This window comes from Trachurus japonicus, chromosome 19 (genome assembly GCF_045865225.1).
Source record: "Trachurus japonicus isolate A0001 chromosome 19, Traja_1.0".
Taxonomy (NCBI): Eukaryota; Metazoa; Chordata; class Actinopteri; order Carangiformes; family Carangidae; genus Trachurus; species Trachurus japonicus.
Genome location: NC_140925.1, coordinates 10,766,161 through 10,785,707, shown reverse-complemented (window position 1 = coordinate 10,785,707; position 19,547 = coordinate 10,766,161). Strand labels below are relative to the sequence as shown.

Sequence of the window (19,547 nt, the reverse complement as noted above, 5' to 3'; positions counted from 1 at the left end):
ACTCCGACAAATTCGCTCATTGGCTTTCATTTATTAAGTGATTATTAGAAAGGTAGTTGAACATAGTGGTGAAATGATTCTTGGATGCTCAGCAGCAAAAATGAGTTCACAGGGCAGCTGGGGGTGGGGGTGGGGGTGGGGGTGGGAGGCGTCCAGGGATCCAGATCCAGAGTGAGGCCCTCTCAGTGACCCGCAGCTATCAAAAGAAAAACTTTGAAAGCAGCTCACACTCCAAGAAGCCAAACATTCATGAAATCTGTCTTCATCACTTTTTTAGTCTGGCACCGGTCTGTATAGAGTGGTGATTCGCAGCTTTTAAGAGAAACAAGAAAACAACAATTTTCCCTTTCATTTAGAGACGGACACTCTCCGGGTGGTTTACTTTGCGCCTTAAATGAAAACCGTTGTTTTGCAGCCTCGCTCGCTGCTGCTTAATTCTCTCAGACTCATCTCGAAAGCATCACGTCCTCGGAGGGGCGTGCACCAGCCCCGAAAGAGCTTTGAGATAAAGATCCGAGTCTGGAGGAAGTGGGATTTATATTGTGTAGAGTCTGAGAGGCAGCATGGTGAAGCTCGGGGGCAACACACACAAACTTAAACAAAGAGTCTTTATCCGCGCTTGATCCTGCGATAGGAACTCTCAGATGGGAAAAATGCTTTGATACAGTCATTATTAAGTAATAATAGTAATGCAGTTGTTCTCCACACGAATCTAACGGTTTATCTCAAAGATGGAAATCATGAATACCAAGGTTTTCAGTGTAACTAGGGAGGATTTCATAGTAGAGTCCTTTAAGCAGGGAAAAGGAAATAAGACTGTGTGACCATACCAGCCCTCCTAGTTGTGCTTAGGGCCTTCAAAAATAAACACACGCTCATGTAAACGAGAACCTTTACCAAATGTGCATTGATCTACATTTTCCTTCCGTTCCTCTAGCTACAATCTACATTTGATATTTGACGGCATTGTCAGTTTTTTCAGCCTGAGGCCACTTGTCATTTATAAGGTTTTTCCTTATATGATATTTTTGTTTGTCGTTCACCCTCCGGCGCGCCGCAGTGAATATCCCACGGTAAAGTAGCTCCGTGCCAGGAAGACGCCGCTGCACATCTTTCTGTTTGTTTAGAAAAAGATGCGAGGCGGGCGAGCGCTTCTCCGTGCCCTCAAAACATCAGACCGAGATAAAGAAATGAGAAGACTGAGGCAGGGAATCGTATCTGCTTGATCGGTGCAGATCACTTTAACAGTGGGGATCAGACCCAAGACGAAGGAGAGATTAGCAGGATTGGCTCTCTCCCAGAGCGTTTTGCACATGGAGGCGAGGATCAGATACATTCCTTCATTTCTCGTCTGCGATTCCATCTCCTCAGTGTAAGGAGGACACGGTATTGATGAGTGATCAGATAACAAATCCTGCATGTGCATGTTATTCTAAATCTCTGACTCAATGTCATGCTTCATTGGTGATTTAAGGGTCTCAAATTTTACACGGTGTCCTGTGTTTATTAATATTCAGGCTCCACTAACAGCAGGTAAGTGTCAGCCAATCAGAAGAGAGGATGCTCTGAGTCTCTCTGCTTATTAGCTGCTTGTCTTCTGAGTGATACAATACAATTAACACAGGTTTCAGGTCAAAACTCTCAGACAAACCAAATCCTGCAAGGTCAGATGATGTGTTCAGGTGGGAGGGGCTTGGTGACTGCTTTCTTGTGACATCACAAAGTTGCAGAAATCCTGACGGCTGGTTTTATGGCTCAATTTCTGAATACAAGCTGTGTGCTTTTCTCTGTGGACTGAAGCTTTGGCATTTTCACTTTATTAATATAGAACCTAGACCTCATCTGTAATCAAAACAGACATGGAAATCTTACTTTTCGCAATAAACGACCTTTAAAATATTGAAGCCAACATTTGTGTGATTATACATGTTTCAAATCTTGTAAGTTTTGGAACAGTCAATAATAACTTCACAGCATTTTTATACAGACACGTAGTGGGGACTGGGAATTTTCAAATTATACAGTGAAATACGAAATATGATTTTATCATAAAAGTAAATGAATTGTTTATTTCTGAACACGGTTTAGTGGTATTGTGTAGTTATTGCTTTTTGCGCAATTTTCACATTCAAACAGTATTAATTGCAGAGACAATGAAAAAAGGATCACACCCCATTTAAAAAAATAATTTAATCCAAGTTTATCTTACATTTAAATTTAAAAGATAAAGAGTCACAGCTCACAGTGAGGAAGATAATTGAGCAGCAAAAGTAACACTAACTTCAAGAAACTAGGAATGGGAGTGTTGTAGGTGAAAATATCTCTGATGTCTTTCACTTTGTTGAAAGAAAAATTGTCTGCGTGACCGAGTGAGGCAATTAATGATCTGAGAAAACATATTTTTGTAGGTGTAGCAGACAGTACCCCATCAGCCATGTAGGGTCTGTCTTTTTCTTTCGTCTTCTCTTTGTCTTTTATATATATTTTTTTAGCTTCTCCGTCTGTCAGTTGTTCCATAGGCCGCATAGTGTGGGCCGCACGTTGAATGCAAAACCAGCTAATTACTTCCACCCAACCCCTTCATGTCTGAGCTCCCAGCAAACCCCCGTCCCTGACAAACATAGCAACAATATGAGTTGTCTCTCTCCTGAATGCCAAGTACCCAGAGCTGAATGAAAGCATTTATTACCCTTTTTAATTATCAAATAGCAGGATGTCTCTTCCTGTAAACAATTTTCTCCCTTTAAGCAAAGTACAGAGACATTAGTCCAAAGGAAATGTGAAGCACCTGTTCCTCATAAATGATATCATATCATATATCATATCTTATCATATCGTGTGGTCGAGTTTGTGAGGTATCAAAATGAATGAGTGAGATTGTCTTTTGTTTGTGTATTTGTTCCTTTTAGAAAAGTGCATTTCCCCTTGAGGAACTGGTTGTCTACATGCTTTCACTGCTTTAATGGGTTGACAAATTATCAGTCTTGTTAGCGAGGCATCACTTTGGAAAATAGTCTGACAAACTACAGCAGCAGGCTTGGAATACAAAAAAAAAACCTCCAAAACTCTGCAGCAGAAAAACCTACTACTTCACCTCTGGGCGCTCTCGTTCTGGCTGTTTTCCAAGCTGAACTGTTTACTTAAAATGGACCTCTTCAACAAACACCCACTCTCACTATGCCTGCTCACCCACACACACACACATACTCTGTCCTCTCCCTCTCTGGCCTGCCACTGATTGGCAGCTCAGATCACCCTTATATTATGTTTAAGGCTAATCTCACCTTTGGTCACTGGGGAAACTTTTTTCAGAGTAAATGTTGACCAAAGGCACCTAAACATGAGCAGATTCCAGAGCTGTGCTTTGCACCGAGAACACTGTCAGTATGTTGTTATTGCAGAAAGGTGGAGAATATAAAAACACTGTCATCTCCTCACACTGGTGTGTTACACTGCTGGCAGCTTGACAAAAAACCTGCGCCTCACAGCTACTAGAATTTAACTCAATTATGAACCAGATGAATTGTGTTACCTGTTATTTGTCAGTGTGTACGTTACTATTTTTGAATAATTAAGTGATGCTAGCAGCTGTGTGAGTCAGAGAAGTGGATTTGGCCTGTTCACCATCATGGTGTAGCATGTTAGTAGGGCTGGGATGATATGCTTTTCTCCCGATTCAATTCGATGCTGATTCGATTTAAATTGCGATTCTACGATATTGCCGATTTTCTCGATTTTTAGTCTGCATTTTTAACACCAGTGAAACAGTTGAATGATTATGATTGTCTACAGACTACTCCAGGAACCATATTTCCCAGCAGCAATATTTACTCTCTTTTCAAAAGCCTGGACCGCATAAAAGAGGCAAAAATAAAAGAGTATAAAAAAAACAGGCTACTGAAACCTTTCTGACAAAATGAGATACAGACTGAGGTAAACTGCTTAACATTTATCTGCACACAAATACTGTAGGAGCCTATAAATTAACACACTCCATTATAAAGAGAACTTAAACCCTTTTCAAAACCTGGACTCTCTGTGTGTAAAAAAGGTGAACAAATGCACATTGCACAATATAAAAAAATAAATAAATAAATAAAACATTTATTTTTGAAAAAAAAATCGATTTAAAAATCGTTCAAAAAAATATTGCGATACTTATGTGAATTGATTTTTTTCTCCCAGAGTGCTTCTATAATTAGCAATAAAAAATCAAAAAAGATCACCATTTTAGCTAATCAGGAAATAGGATTATAGTGTGTTTATTTTCTGCCAGCCTGAATGTATAAGGGTGACGAGAAGAAGAAGAGGAAGAAAACTTCTTACAATGTACAACAATACACACATGAAGATGAAGTTTGACTTTGATGCTGATTTTACCAGCAATAACTCCCCTTAAGAGCACACTGTAGCACATAACAGCAGCCTGGAGAAGCAGCTTGGACACACACACATGCACACACACACAATAATGCGGCTGTTTCCCCAGGACTCCCCCAGTGTAACCACTGAACCGCTCTGCAAGAGCAGCAGTTGACTGGTTGAGTGATTCGCTTAGAGCAACAAAAAAGAAAAAAAAAAGAAAATCTATATTTAGACATCTTCCCTCTGTGTGATAAAACAATTCACAACTGCACAGAGCTGGAAAGTAGTATATAAATGAATGTATAGGTTGGAGTTGATGGCAAGAGCACAAACGTAGCATCCAGAGAGAGGCTCACGATTTAGAGTTTCTTGCTCGAGAGTGTTTTTGTTTTGGAGGAGGAAGAACTTTTTCCCTGCAGTCTGTAACCTTCCACCCTCAAGGATGAAAAAACCACAACTTCTAAAATCTCTTGCTCTGTCTTTCATCTCACCTCCTTCTCCGTCTCCTCTGGTCTCTGGCAGGTTACCGGCACTATGGGCAGCATGAAGAGCGGTCTGCACCAGCACCTCGCCAGGCTGGACGAGATCTTTGCCACGCGGGGCGACTACGTGCAGACCCTGCAGTTCATGCAGCAGATGGCCGACAACGTGATCAAACAGCTGCTGGGCCTGCCCGACTGGGAGGAGGCCAAAGTCAACCTGGCAACCATCGCTGATCAAACGGCAAACATCGAGTACTACAGGTGAGGAAACCGGGAAATACATGTGTCGGTGCTTGTACAGTGCGGGGCGGTGGGCTTGAGGTGGTGATGAGGCTTCTACTTCAACAGGAAGTGAAAGCCGCCCCAAAATGGCAGCCATCCAAGTGGATTCCCTCCAAAGTTTAAACTGCTATTTACTGTAATCATGAATATTTTCAAGGGTATAGTGCACCCAGTATGCTGTGGCAGGCAGAACAGCACACAAACATCTCTGAAATGTTAATTAGTAGTTTCTGAAATATAGCAATTAACATCTTTGGAATAAGTTATTTATATGTAGCCACGATGGTGCTGTTTTTTTTCTGGAGAAGCCGGGAGCGGCACATATTTATAAGCATTACAGTTATAATTACAAAATACAGATGATTCCTGGAGATGCAAGATATACTTAAGCTCTTTTTATACCTACCATTACCGAGCAATTTGTCAGCCGAACGCGCGGATGAATGGATAATTCATGTGTAGGTTGTTTCATTCTGCATGTTATGACCTGAATATATCACATGATATTTAGTCGATGGGATGAAATAATGCGCTTGCATGTGTGCATCATCCACTTGTGTGAATAAAAACACCCTTTGCGGACATGGCTGTGTGGGACGCAGCATCCAATTAAATCATTAGCAGTCATTGCATCAACTCGCATAGAGCCTCATAATACGGTGCGGTGGTTTTAACAACTATGGGATGTTATGAACTATTAACCAAGGCCTTGTCACAAAACCATTAAAGTCATAGTCTTATCATCTCAGAGCAGAGACAGACCCCCCCGGCCTTGTGTTGTCTCAGCGGTTATTGTTGTGGAGTCTGCAGGAACAGACACGCCGGTGTGTTTGTATTGATCTGCAATGTGACTCCACTGCTTCTCCGATAATTCAATACCCCACAATGCGTCACACTAATAGAGCAGACAGACCGAGAGAGCAGACAGCCAGACGTTGTAAACTGTTAATGGACTAATTAGCACCGCCTCAACCAAGCAAATTGTTTGCGTGTGTGTGAGTTTCGGCAGAGTGTGTGTGTGTGTTTGCGTGTGTTTGATTAAACTTATCAAAGTCTAAGTGTTGTTGTCTCAGCGCTGGCTGTCTGTCTTCAGTGTACTCATCCAGAAATATTTTGTTTACTTTCCAAGCTCACACACTGGGTTTGTCATGTTACTTTACTGAGTCATAAAATACAAATTGCAGAGCAGTGATATACCCATCATCTATGCCAGGAATGGCTCCACATCCATTTTAATAACATCCCAAAGCGAAACAGACTCTAAACTAAATTATTTTCTCTCCGTTTTTGATGTTGTTGGATTATTTGGATGCAAACAGTTTGTAGGTTTTGATTTTCCAGAGGCTATACAGCAATTAAATGTGATCAAAAAGATCCTTGGTCTCAATTAAAGGTTCCACATAGTATAAAGTGAGATATCCTTCTTTTTATAAAGCAGGTCTAGGTTCTGTTTTGATACTGTGAGAATATCAATGTGCTCAGTCCATAGATAAATACACACAGTATTTATTCAGAAATTTAGACTTAAAACTAAATGATGCAAAGCCTGCGGTGCCAGTTCAAGCTGCGCCAATCCTGATCAGCTGATCAGTCACATGCTCCCCTCATCTGAGGAAGGTGGGCTATTTAAACCCTCTGTCTACCTGGATCATTCCTGCTCTGCTGCTGCAGCTGCTGTCACCACTGCTATCACTGCTGCTGCTATTGCTCGTGTTGTCGTTGCTGCAGCTAACTGCTGCTCTGGCTGCCTATGAGGTTTCTCAATCCCACCACATCCTCAGCATCCACCTGTGGGCTCTGTTTCTGTGATCCCGTTCAAGCAGATCATTTATCAGGGAATGAATAAAATGAACAGAGAGTGACGTGCTAAAATTATTTATGTTCTGCTTTAGTCAGCGAATAGTTATGCTCTTGACCTTTCTCTTGTGTAACGGTCAGCAGTGACCCGTTTTTAGGTTTTTAATGCATAAACGTACCACATAAATGTGTTTATTGCTTCAAGGCTTTTTGACTTTGTCAGGAAATTATATTTAAACAAAGTAAAACAAACCAAAAATCACAAAATTCTAAAATGCTCTGGTTAAAATTAGGACATTTGTGGTGTTCTGGTCGGTTTTGACCCGGGTTATAACTATAAAAACAATAATTAGAGTTAAAACTGAAATCATAAGTGCAAAACCAACCTTTTCATGGACAAGGAAGCCTAACAACATAACCAAGAGATTAAAAACAAATTGGATGAAAAAAAAAAATGTTTTTAGTGGTTTAGTGGTTTCTACAGCTGATTGAAGACACGGGTCAAAACCGACCCTAACACAAGAGTTTGTAGCAGAAAGCTTGGACAAGACGAAGGTTAAATGTGATTTCAATCCAGACTTTGTGATGTCACAACAAAGCAGGATTTGGTTCCTCTTAGGGCTCGTATGAACTTCACTGTCGGAGCCTCTATCTGATGACCTAGATCTCAAGAGAATATGCCTGAGAGAGGAGATGTGAAACTGTATTAAAACCTCAAACATATCCTTTTATAGATACAAAAACTCTAAATAAAACACAGGGAAAGGCTATAACATGGGGCCTTTAAGGGGCTGCCAAGACAGGGAGAGTATAACATAAAAAAGTCATATCTTGCTGCTAAAGCTCTACTCTGAGTGGACTGAAATACGTGATACTGAAACACAAGGTTCAATATAACGACCTGATGTGTACAGGAATATTCAATAAGCCTTTACAGATTAATATGGAACTAATGTGTAGATGACAATGACCTCTGATCCGTCTGTGAAAGAGGTTTTTGTCAGGTTCTCATTATCAACCTCTTAAATTGAAGGCAGCAGACTCAGAAGGGCTCTCAGCTATCCAACACAGTTTCTTGAAGAAAAGTGCTTTTCTATTACACATTCATGTAACCTCCAGTCCCCACGTGTCTCTGTGCTCCACTCACTCTAATTAGATTAAGATAACACAGACAAACACGGTGGCAGTGTTACCCCAGAGCCTCCGTGTGCACGGCACGCTGACGTTCCCAGCTCCACGGTGCTCCAAGAAGGGAAAAGATGAAATGAGAGAGAAACAGAGAGGAGGAGGTGGTGATGATGGTGATGTTGCGGGAAAGAAGGGCAAAGGAGGAGGAGAAGGCTGAAAGGGAAAGAGAGAGAGAGAGAGCAGACAGAAAGATTAAAGAGAGTGGATGAGAGAGGGAAGAGTAAAGAGAAAGAGAGAGGAGAGCATGAGAGATGGGGGTCATGTGGGAAGGATCCTGCAGAGTGATGGAGACAGATTGATGGGAAGTAAGAAAAAGTAATAATTAAAACGATAACAAGACCATGCACGTGATGTAGGAGGGACGAGTCCAAGACGAAGGATGGGAAAAGAGAGGAAGATGAATACTGATGGAGTAGGAGATGATAATTAGAGGAGAGAAGAGGGATAAAAAAAATGAGGTGCAGCTTTAATTGGATAGATAGATCACTAGTTCAGGGTGAAAGGTGATATTACTGCCCCCTCCACTTTTTTCACAGCATAAAACATTCAGCCATATGGATTTGTGTTCATTCATTATTAACCATATGGACAGGCCCTCTGTGTCCAGTCACAAACTGACCACTGCTCACATAACAGATGGATACACTGCAGCACAGGAGTGTATACCCTCAAGCATGAGCACACACTCAGGATGACAGCTATTACATGTGCCCGCTGAGGTGAAAATAAGTGGGACACTCGCGTCCTTTTGGTTTTTTCTGACTTGTTTTCACAAAAAGTCACAATTCTCTGTGTTTACAACCATGTATCTTGTGTCTTTTTAAACCTCTCGGTCCTCTCTGTTCAAAATACGGCCTGACTCGTGTTGTGGCTGATTGGTGCGCTGCAGTTTACAACTGTCAAAACTCATTAAATATATTTATTGAAACAGTCATTTTACATCAAAATCATGATTAGCATTTGTCATTTGGCACTGAACTCTGTCGCCAGCTGACGATTTTATGTTTCCAGCTGACTCATTTTAAAATGAGAACCATGTGAAAGGGTCTTAATTAATCATTTGATAGCTCTAGCATTAATGCTGAAGTTACACTAGACAACCAAATAAAGAGCCGATCAGAACCACTAGCGTTAGCCTAAACTATAGCATCAAACAGGGCTTTTCATACCATAATCTATCTATCATAAACTCTATTGATACAGTTTCTATCACTGGCTGAGTTAGAAAAACATGTTAATACACACAGGTGACACTGTTTAAGTGCAGCAATGATACAAAATAAAAACCTGAGTTGCATCAACCAGAGTTTCTCTTGGATGAAACTCTCCATGCTTGTGTCAGGACAGACACTGATCAGCAGCAGGTTAATTTTCTGTCCCCGTCTGTCCCTGCAGGTGGCTCACCTACCTGCTGCTCCTCATCCTGGACCTGATCATCTGCCTGCTGGCCTGTCTGGGCCTGGCCAAGCAGTCTCGCTGGCTGCTAACAACGTGAGTGCAATACGCCCTGGAAATCTGGGTTATTTCTTTTTCTTTTTTTAAACAATAAAAAAAACAATCTCTTGCATTTTTTATGTTTTTTTTTTCTTCCTTTCTACACAACTGGAGCTTCATATAGAAACTGGAACATTTCCTTTGTTTCTGCAACATTAGAGCTGCAGCAGCTGGAATCCACTGCTTTTCCAGGTGTTACAACACCAAACTGAATGTGCACAAATTCTTAATGGTAGACTAAATAGTTTGAAAAACTGGACTTTCTGGACTGAATTAGTGTTGATAGAGACTGAGTTGCTTCTCCTCCCATTGGAGAGATTAGGGCAGCAGAGAATCAGATCGTGTCCGGCTACAAACGCTGCCTACTAGCCCTGTTACATTTCACCCATTTGCCTTTCAGCATCGCCCGCGGTAGGTTGAAGTTGCTCGGGGTGGTGCCGTCTCATTAGCTTTGCTCAACAAACTGGAGGGGAGAGCTGCAGAGAGATGGGAGCTGAGCCATTTGATCTTATCAATACAACTTCTTGAAAACTGTTTTCCCATCTTTAACACTTGACCTGCATCAAATTGCTCCAGACATGAATTATCTTCTATATCACACCGAATTCACTGAATCTCCAGAGCCCTTGTGTGGTTTGTGATTAATTATTTAGTGTTGTATTTTTAGGGCTTTTTTTTTTTTTTTTCAAATTAATATTTTACTGATTTGACCTTTTATAAGTGACGAAGAGGCAGGATAAATAAGTAATAAATACACACATGCACTGTAAGTTAAAGCAACCAAACATGATATAAGAAAAATTGTTATGAGAGCATATATTATATATTCATTCCAGGTTTTTGACCTTTTTTAAAAGGAAGAAATAAAATTGTGTGAAAAAGAGGATCTGCACACTTGGATCAATGCAAGTAACTTTAATTCACCAAGCTCTGGTCAGAGGACCCTCATCAGGGTAACCTAAGGAAATGGTAAGAAATTACATACGGAACTGAACTATGACATAGATATAGCACATCGAAATAAATGTTGTGCTGAAAGATGATACTATAAGTGATGATACATTACACACAAGTACTGAACTGTATGTGCAGTATAGCAGCACCTCTGCTTTCATTTAATCTTCTTACAGTATCTACAGCTAAAGTGCATCCATCTCTAATGGGATGTGATTTTTTTCTCCCTCCCTGCTGTAAAGGAGCTTCCATGGGGCATGAAATCCACCCGAGCCTCCATTCATCCAGCCGAGCGTCACTCTGTCTCTCTCAATCAGTCGGTGCGGGTCGTGAGCTGCACTAAACTTGCCCCTTACGAGCCACAAACCCACCCCCGCCACCACCACCACCACCACCACCACTTCACCCTCCAACCCTGTGGCTCACACACAACAATGTCTGTCAAGAGTGTCTGCCCTCCCAAGGGATGCTCTCTTCCAGTAGAGTGGATGCGTTTGGAGCAGATTACGCTCTGAGGTCCTATACCGACGCTTTCCGGTGCCTGTAGCTGGCTGCCCCTCCTCCCCCACCCCCCAGTTAGCTAGATCTATGAGCAAGAAAGCAATATCACACACCTTACTAATGGTCGTTTTCATTTCTTTGAAACCATTTATGCTTCTAGGGGGAGATAGATGTCGCTATATTTTTCTTGCTTTGAGTGCATCCACGTTCACTGACGTCTCAAAGCCTGAGCACATAACAGAGCAGCGATTGGATGAACTGAACCTTAAAGTAAACACGGCATACACTCATTCATTTACGGATTGCAATGCTTGTGTGTCCCTCATGCAGAAGAAAGCAAAAGGAGAGAGGAAAATAATTTCCCCGGATGACGCAAATCATTAGACCTACAGACAGATTACTTTCTACAAACAATGTAAACAAGTGAGCTCTGCTTCAATTGCGACGTAATTAAATCGCGCAGCATTCACTTGGAAAGAAAGGAAAATATATGTTTTACTGCCTGGAGGAAGCGAATGGTAATAGAAGCTGTGTGTGGAAAGTAATAAAAAGTTTAACAGGGGAAAGTCAGAGCTCTTCAAGTAACCTTGAATGTCCAAACTCACTGAAAAAAATAAGCCTGAGGAAATGGCAGTTGAGTAGCAACTAGTTTTCTACTCATGTAATTGAGCTCACTGATCAAATATCTGCAGTCTGACTAAAAGTAGTGCAACGTATGCAAGAGCGTATTTTCAGTTCGAAACCAGATGAATGTCAAGTACTAGTCTAGACAGAATCCCCTCAAGGCGGCGATGACTCTGATATATGACTGACTCGCAGCAGAAAATATGTTTTATGGAAATGTGGTGACACCAGAATTATGTTTTTTTAAATATATATTTAATCACAACATATTGTGATTAACATAAATAACACAAATGTTGTCTCTTCCAAAATGACAGTGCATAGTTAACATCTTTATGGTTATCTTTTAATGGCTGTGGTTACACAGTTTTAGTTTTATTATAATAATTTATTAAAATAATATATATCCTTAATGTTAAATCAAAGCTTGGTGGATGCAAACTCTGGTCCTTGATACTGTACTTGGAAATGTATAGTTTGTTACGAATTCAATATCTTCCAGCTCATTGGACTAAGTACATATTCTATATGTATGTAGATGATGCAGTGATCTAATATTAATTTACTTAGCAGCAGTGGTTCAGCCACAGTTGAGCTGCTTCACATCCAGGTCACATCGGGTTGTTGATTTGAAGAAAAAAAAAAACTTGAGATGAGAGACAGGTGGTTTGATGATTTATTAAGAACTGCAGCTTTCTAACCAAGAAATACAGACTTTGATGCAATGATATAAAACTCCATAGATTTAACAATACATTTAACGTCCAGGACACATACAGATGATGTACGGTCACTTCACTTATCGCTACCTGTCGAGAAGAGGCAGCTCGTGAAAGGGAAGCTCATTAATTCAGTAAAGGCCACGTGTTTGCGGTGTACAGTTGTCTTGGAACTTCTGATTTACTTAAGACTCATAAACACAATATAATTAGGTGCGCGCTATGTGAGTCACAAATAATCTCTGACACAACGATCACAAGGCCGAAGCCAAATTTAGAAGCCGAGACAAAGATGTGATTCTAACAGCAATTTGCGGCTCAAGTTGCAAGTTGTTTTCCTCAGTTGCACAGAAAAAATCACCTTCCCACACTGATTTAATTCACAGTGACTTGACCCCTTCCTCGGCGAGTGCATTCGCTGGCGTTGATCTGCCCTGCTCGTTGGCCTCTGAGACTTCTTCACTTGACGTGCTTCGCGTCAGGTTTTACGCCCGATTTGCTGCTGCTCTGTGGAGCTGAGCTCAGTGACTCCCCTTCGCCCACCAGAGCACAAAACCGAATGCAGCCCCCGCCCGGTTTGAACGTGAGCTGCTGGCACCGAGGGGTCGATCAGAGGGCATCACCCGGCCAGCCCGGCACTACACATGCTACATCCACAAGCTGTGAAATAAACATTGCGTGGCAGACACACAGGACAGTAGTTCAATCTTTTCCTGTTGAGGCCAACTCCACCAAATCTTTTCAATAGTTTTATTTGAAGTATTTTTTGAAACATGAGGAGATGAAAGTTTTCAATATTTCAAAAGAAGAAGCATAAATTAGAGAGATCAAATATTATTTTTGTTAAACAGACTTTTATTCCTGTCCCTTTGATCATCTTGTGATCCCTCACATTTACATTGGACTCTCCAAATCATAGATTAGGTTGGGAGCCAGTGCCACAGATTTATGTATATATGTATTTATGTGCAGAAAGAATAAATAAGCTAAATAAGAAACGCGTGGCACATGAAATGGGTTAAAACAAGGAGCAGAAATAGCACTGGTGTAGCAATGTCCTCTCCAAGAAACATGTAGAGGCTACGCTTAAAACAGAATAAATAGATAGGAAACTAATTAATGAGAAAACAGCAGAGCCCAGTTAAAACAGTTAGACTGCAGTGTGCCATAGTTGTGATCATGGTTTAACTTTGACTGACAGCTACAACTGTTAGTTTAACATTTCAGAGTTCATATCAATTTCTTGGGTAGAGTAATGACTATGGTTCGATAAGGAAATGTTGTATGATGGCATGTTGCCATTTAGGTTTTTATGAATTAATAGAGACCAGTCACATCTTATTACAACAGATGCTCACCCAACCTTTTCATACGAAATGCAATTATGAAATGAATCTGAGGGCCAAGTCGTAAACTGAATTTTTAATCCAACCAGATCCAAGATATTTATGCGCCTAGACTTCTCGGTACCAAATCCATTTGTTCAAATTAATGTCCAGGCAATACCTCTGACTCTGGCAAAAAGCATTTACTTTGTCTTTGGTTTGTATTCAGGACTAAATTTGAATGAAAAAAAATGGTTGCAAAAAATGCAACCTGTAATTTGTTTTAAGATTTCAATGGCTGATGGGTTAGCAAAGCAAAACAGAAGTGTGTCATCTGCATAGAGATTGGCTTTGCAGTTCGTTGTATTCTTAATATAAAGTGTGAACAACACAGGACAGAGAGTTGGACCTTGTGGAACCTTATATGACAATAGTGTTAATACAAAACAATCATTTACCATGATCAAACCATTAACAAACAGTGTTTGCAGGAGCATGAAGTCAACAGTATCAAACGCTTTTGTTGAATCAAAACAGAGGGCAGCACAATATTACCCTCTGTCAACAGCAGATGCAACCCAGAAAAATATTTTAAGGAAATGATATAAGCTGGATTCTAGGAATTAAGCAACACAGGACAGTTTGTAGTTGTTCACACTGAAAGACATTCCTGTGGTAAGTAGCACTGAAACAGTGAGACAGTAGAGCAGTTCTTCCATCTCCTCTGTTTTTTTCTTTTTCTTTTTCTTTTTCTGATTTTAAAGCATGATGCCCGCTCTGTGCAGCCTTTCTCTCCTTCCTATCTCGTTACCCGTTAAGTGTCAGGGCTCGGTGAGGGCTCCGTATCAGAGGGAAGGGAGGGAGACAGACCAGGGAGAGGGTGAAAAACTGATAAAGCGCAAGGCAGAGGAAAGATATGGGTGGGAGAGAGAGAGAGGGGGCAAGGGAAACAGAGAAAATGAGAAATGGCAAAATAAAAGATAGAGGAAGAAGGATGGCGGTGTTGGTGGGGCGTGTTGGGAGCTCACCCGGTATCTCTCCGGCACATTGTGAACTGTGTTAACCAGAGAGCTGGTGGGGCATGTTGTAACGGTACGAAGCCCGGTCATGCATACACAAGATATACTACTGAAACACTAGTGGCATGCTGTACGAGGAAAATCGAAAGTGCCTCCGTGGTCAAATCAACAGGGGCTTATTGGATTTTCTGGAGATGATTCTCCCTAATGAGAGCTGATCTATGATAGGACCAACGTTCATCTTTTAATGGGCATTGATTGATCTTCTATCTTACTGAATGCACCCATACATACATACATACACATCACTGCTGCCCTGCATGCAGAAACGTACACCCATCTCTCCTCCCACTTATCGTCACATCTGATGTCATTTTCTGATACTATGAGATCATCAGGGAAGGAGCCGTTGGGAAAATAAAACCACATTTTTTATAACCTCAGGGGTGTGGGAGCAGCCGTCACTTGGGGGGGTGGGGGGGGCTGTAATTGAATGTGGGAGTCAGCGAAGCGGACTGCTCGTCCCTGGGTTCATGAAGCCGCGGAGCTACAGCTGCACTGTATGTTGATGCTGCAGAATAACTCCCATAGAAATAAACACGACCTCTGACTTTTCAAGTCAGTGAGATCACCACTCCCGCCCCTCGGGGGGCTCGCGCCGTTTCCTTTCAACAACAGAGGCCACTATGAAAATAATTCCATGTGCGTCATTGTATTCCCTCTGTAGGGCGCTGATAACTATATTTACTGCAAAAGTCCACTCTTTCTGCTTTCATTTTGGGATTGTCCATGTCTCTCTCATCTCCATATATTATGGATTTTCTCCCCTATCTGATAGCGTGTTATTTCTTCCTTCTGTCCTATAAAAATATCAAATTAAAGTACCTGTAGCTGACATTTCTACAGAACTATATTGTGTCCTTTAAGAAATTATTAAGATTCCCCTGGTCCAACCACTTTTGGCTTTGGTTCCCTCTCATCACAATATTTTTTAGATAGCAACAGGCAGCTTATTATAGCAAAAAGAAAGCTCTTTAATAAAAACACTACCTGTCCAGCGCCAAGCAGTAGGCAGACAAAGTTTACACCTAGCTGGTAAAAATAGTGAAGCATTTAGCAGCGAGGAGATATTTTATCTGTTGGAACAGAGCTAAAAGAGCGAGAGCACTTACATTCATTACATGGACACAAACACGGCTTCAATTAAATGCTAATGTTGCTCTGCATTTGTAAAGAGGCAGCTGTTTTACTCGCAAGTTCGACACTGGGAATTTAAAAGGTGATGATATGTCAGCGTTGTGTTTACAGCTTGTTTCGGCCGGTGCAGTTTCGCTAATGGTTGTGGTTTGGAGAAATGGATTGTCTCCCCTCATAATCAATACAAATTATTGGAAATAATTTACTGCCAAGTGGAATGTGGGATGTAAATCATGAATAGTTTGTTTGTGCCAAGCTTGACTTCGTGTGGACAAACTCGCAGCTTTTACCCGGCTTGTAAATACTGTCTGAGCTGCATTGTGACCTTGCCATTGCTTTTGTGCCCTCCCCCCCGCAGGATGATGGTGTTTGGAGTCCTGACGCTGGTCCTCAGCTGGACGTCACTGGGAGCCGACCTGGCCACTGCTGTGGTGAGCTGCTGCCCCCCCCCCCCTCCTCTCCTCTGACTAACAGTCTGACCTGATACATACTAGCATTACCCAGTCTGCAATCAATTCTTATCATAGCTGACAGTGATGATGAATTGCTTTACCTCCACGCACACTGCACTTGAAAAATGTCTTTCCCTGTGTGTGGGGTTGGGGGGAGAGGGGGGGGGGGGGGGATGATTATACGCTGCGTGCATGCAGTGCCTTATGTGCTGATGTGCATATACATCCTTGCATGTAAAACACATCTGCCGGGTGTAAGTGCATGACTGTATCTGAGCATCATTTTCCCCACATAATGTGCAATCTCACGTACAAATGTGCACCTTTTATTAATAACTACAGTAAAAATTAGATGCATTTGAATCTGACAAACACATTTTGAATATTATCGCATAGCTGCTAATTAAGTGTCTGCTGAGTGTTTCCAAATGTGAGAGAGCTACCAAGAGCCCGCGCAGCCAGTGCAGTGTCATCTAAAAAAAAAAAGGTGTTAGCACCACTCCGCTGCCCAGTTTCAAGTCTTTCTGATCTTAGTTTGTCTTTCTGACACCTCTTGAGCTTTTGATCTCTGCTGTCAAACCGCGCACCTCTAAAAATAGGCCGACAAAAGAGTAAAACTCCCGAGCCCACACCTTGTCAGCATCATGATTCAAGCCTGAATAACTCAACTCAAAGTCGAGGATTGTGACCACAGAAGCCCTAACTGTGGCTTTAAAAGCCCGTCACACTGAATAGGTGAATAATTTGCTCTATTATGGCCCGCAAACATTCGAATAACCTGAAGGGGAAGAGGCATTTCAAAGAATGAACATGAGATGGAGGAGCACTTGGTGTTTGACTCACCTGCCTCAGGCCTGCGTGATATTATTTCTCAGGTTTGTTGTCGGATGTTGTGTTTAGACTCGGGGGCTGCAGAGGATTGTTAACATGTGTGAATGTAAGTTGGAGATAATGAGCGCCGGGGTAGAAAGCAGCAGGAGGAATGATCAGTTACAACATATTAGTCTCTAGTGTCATCCTCCTTTTACATCTGTCTCCTTTACAAGGTTTCTGGCCTCTGTGATCTACGAGCGCTTTGATGCTGAAGCTGTGACACGCAGGGGAAACCAGGACATTCAGTCCAAACTCCTGCAAGCAAATGACATACAGATGATTCACAGTTCAATGAACCTCCTACCCTCTGACATGTGGTGTGTGCAGGTGGACAAGTCCCTAAAATCAAAAGGGCTTCCTTCTCTGGGGAACATAAATATCCAAAATAAATATCACAGCAATGCAGCCATTCATTTCTGCAAGAATTTCTTTACGTTTCATGGTGATCTATGGATTTGACCTTCATTTTTGTGCATGTGTGTGTGCAAGTGGGATTTGTTGCTTGTATGAAACTGTGTGGGAAAGGTCAGAAAAAATACAACAATCCATCCTTTTGGGTACCATGAGTCTCTGCAGCCATTGATGCTATGTCAAAGCGAAAATGTGGAAATTTTGACCTATAGGACGCAAAAAAAAAAAAAGAAAAAAAGTGAAATGATCATCTGGAGATAATAACCATCCAAAACCAAGTTTAACTCAACTTTTGCTTCTCTGGTCTACCTGGCGTATGACACTGCTCTATAGAAACTGCTTCACAAAAGTCATTCAGATTTTTCTCTCAGTGTATGAACTGTGAAATCAGAAAGTCCTTCAACCTGAACCTGTAGATCTATCAACCCTCTGATACGTCCCCTGAAATAGGCCCCCCACCCCCACCCCTTACAGCAGCACTGGACCTCAGTCACCATGGTTATATAATAGTTGGGTTAGGTGATGAAACAAAAGGTTGTGATTTGGGTTAAAATAATTACGTCCAATACATTAGATGATCTAGCGATGGTTTACATGGTCCAACTCTTGTGGATAATACAAATAACATAAACTGCTGGTTTCACAGGGGAATCGAACACCACTCTCCTCTCCTGTGTCATTTTGCTCCATCCAACCGAACTTTCTCCAGTTTGTCACCTTTATCACCCGTGACGTCACCCATTGGTTTGGGGGAGTCTGTTTTGTGATCCTACTATGGGCATTTGAACTGCGGCATCTTGGATTTTAGTGGGTGTATACTTTCCATATTTGGAGGAGAGGCAGTAAATTCTACGGGTCAGCCGGCGGAGAACCCGCCCACTGAACTCGAAGCAACCGAGCTGAACCGAGCTAGCCCAAGGCTAATCCGGTCCTCCGTCTGTATCAGCAGGGACCATGAGTCGGCAATAAGGTCATTATAAGCCAGCGGCAAAATATGCTGATACAGTACATGCCAATTAGTGCAAACATCCAGGAAAAACCTATTTTATACAGTCTATGGGTAAAATAGTGCTAGATATTTACTCACCGAAAAAACTGCAACACATAGACTCCTTTGACGCTCGGTTAGTAGGCTACAGTAAACAGCACAACAAGCCATTGCCAGAAAAAACTTGAATCTGAAAATAGGCAAACAAACACGGACACCGCAGCGCCTGTTAACCGCTGGATGTAGCCGTGGGCCTCTGGGTGTAGCCTAGCCTAGCCTAGCCTAGCCTAGCCCAGCCGATGCTGTCTAAGGACGTGTCACTCAGTGTAACCACACCCCAATTTATTTAAGAATTTTAAGCCTAAATAACACCAAAAGTAGCCTGACAAGCCAGATTATATCATTAAAATGTATAGTCTGGCAACGACCGGTAGACCTCGGCTCAATCCAGGGGGCGGGATGAAGGCTGTCTTTCAAACTGCCTCTGCACGCAATAGGGTAGCGCTACGACTAATCAGAGCAAAGAGCATTTTTTTCGCTACCGGAGCAAGCTGGTAGTTTAAACTTTTCCGATATCCCGTCGGCAAAACTTCTTTGAAATGAATGACTTCAGTGCAGTTTCTTTCTCAACTTTTAAAGAAAATGACAAGTTTAATTCTTTCAAAGTTGATGCCAACGCCGATTCAAACGATTCCTTTGCCAAAGCCATCTTGTTATGTTTTTCACCGTCGCAAGTATGTCGTCATCGCGTTAAGCCCGCCCAAGACTCTCTAAACAGATAGAGCGCTGATTGATGAACACAAACGGTGTTCGAGACTCAAAAAGTTCCTCTGGCTCGTTTCTAGACCTGCTGAGCAAATATACTGTATTTGCTGC

General features: G+C 41.8%; 1 protein-coding gene across 2 annotated transcripts in view; it reads left to right on the top strand.

Moving 5' to 3' along the window:
- Positions 1-19,547, top strand: part of ttyh2 (tweety family member 2) — a 63,409-nt gene that overhangs the window by 32,095 nt on the left and 11,767 nt on the right. For both annotated transcript variants that reach the window (XM_085761770.1, XM_085761769.1), the window contains exons 4-6: positions 4,888-5,108; positions 9,510-9,605; positions 16,306-16,378. In XM_085761770.1, the coding sequence (XP_085617896.1) occupies positions 4,888-5,108; positions 9,510-9,605; positions 16,306-16,378 (390 nt within the window). The remainder of the gene's footprint in view (positions 1-4,887; positions 5,109-9,509; positions 9,606-16,305; positions 16,379-19,547) is intronic.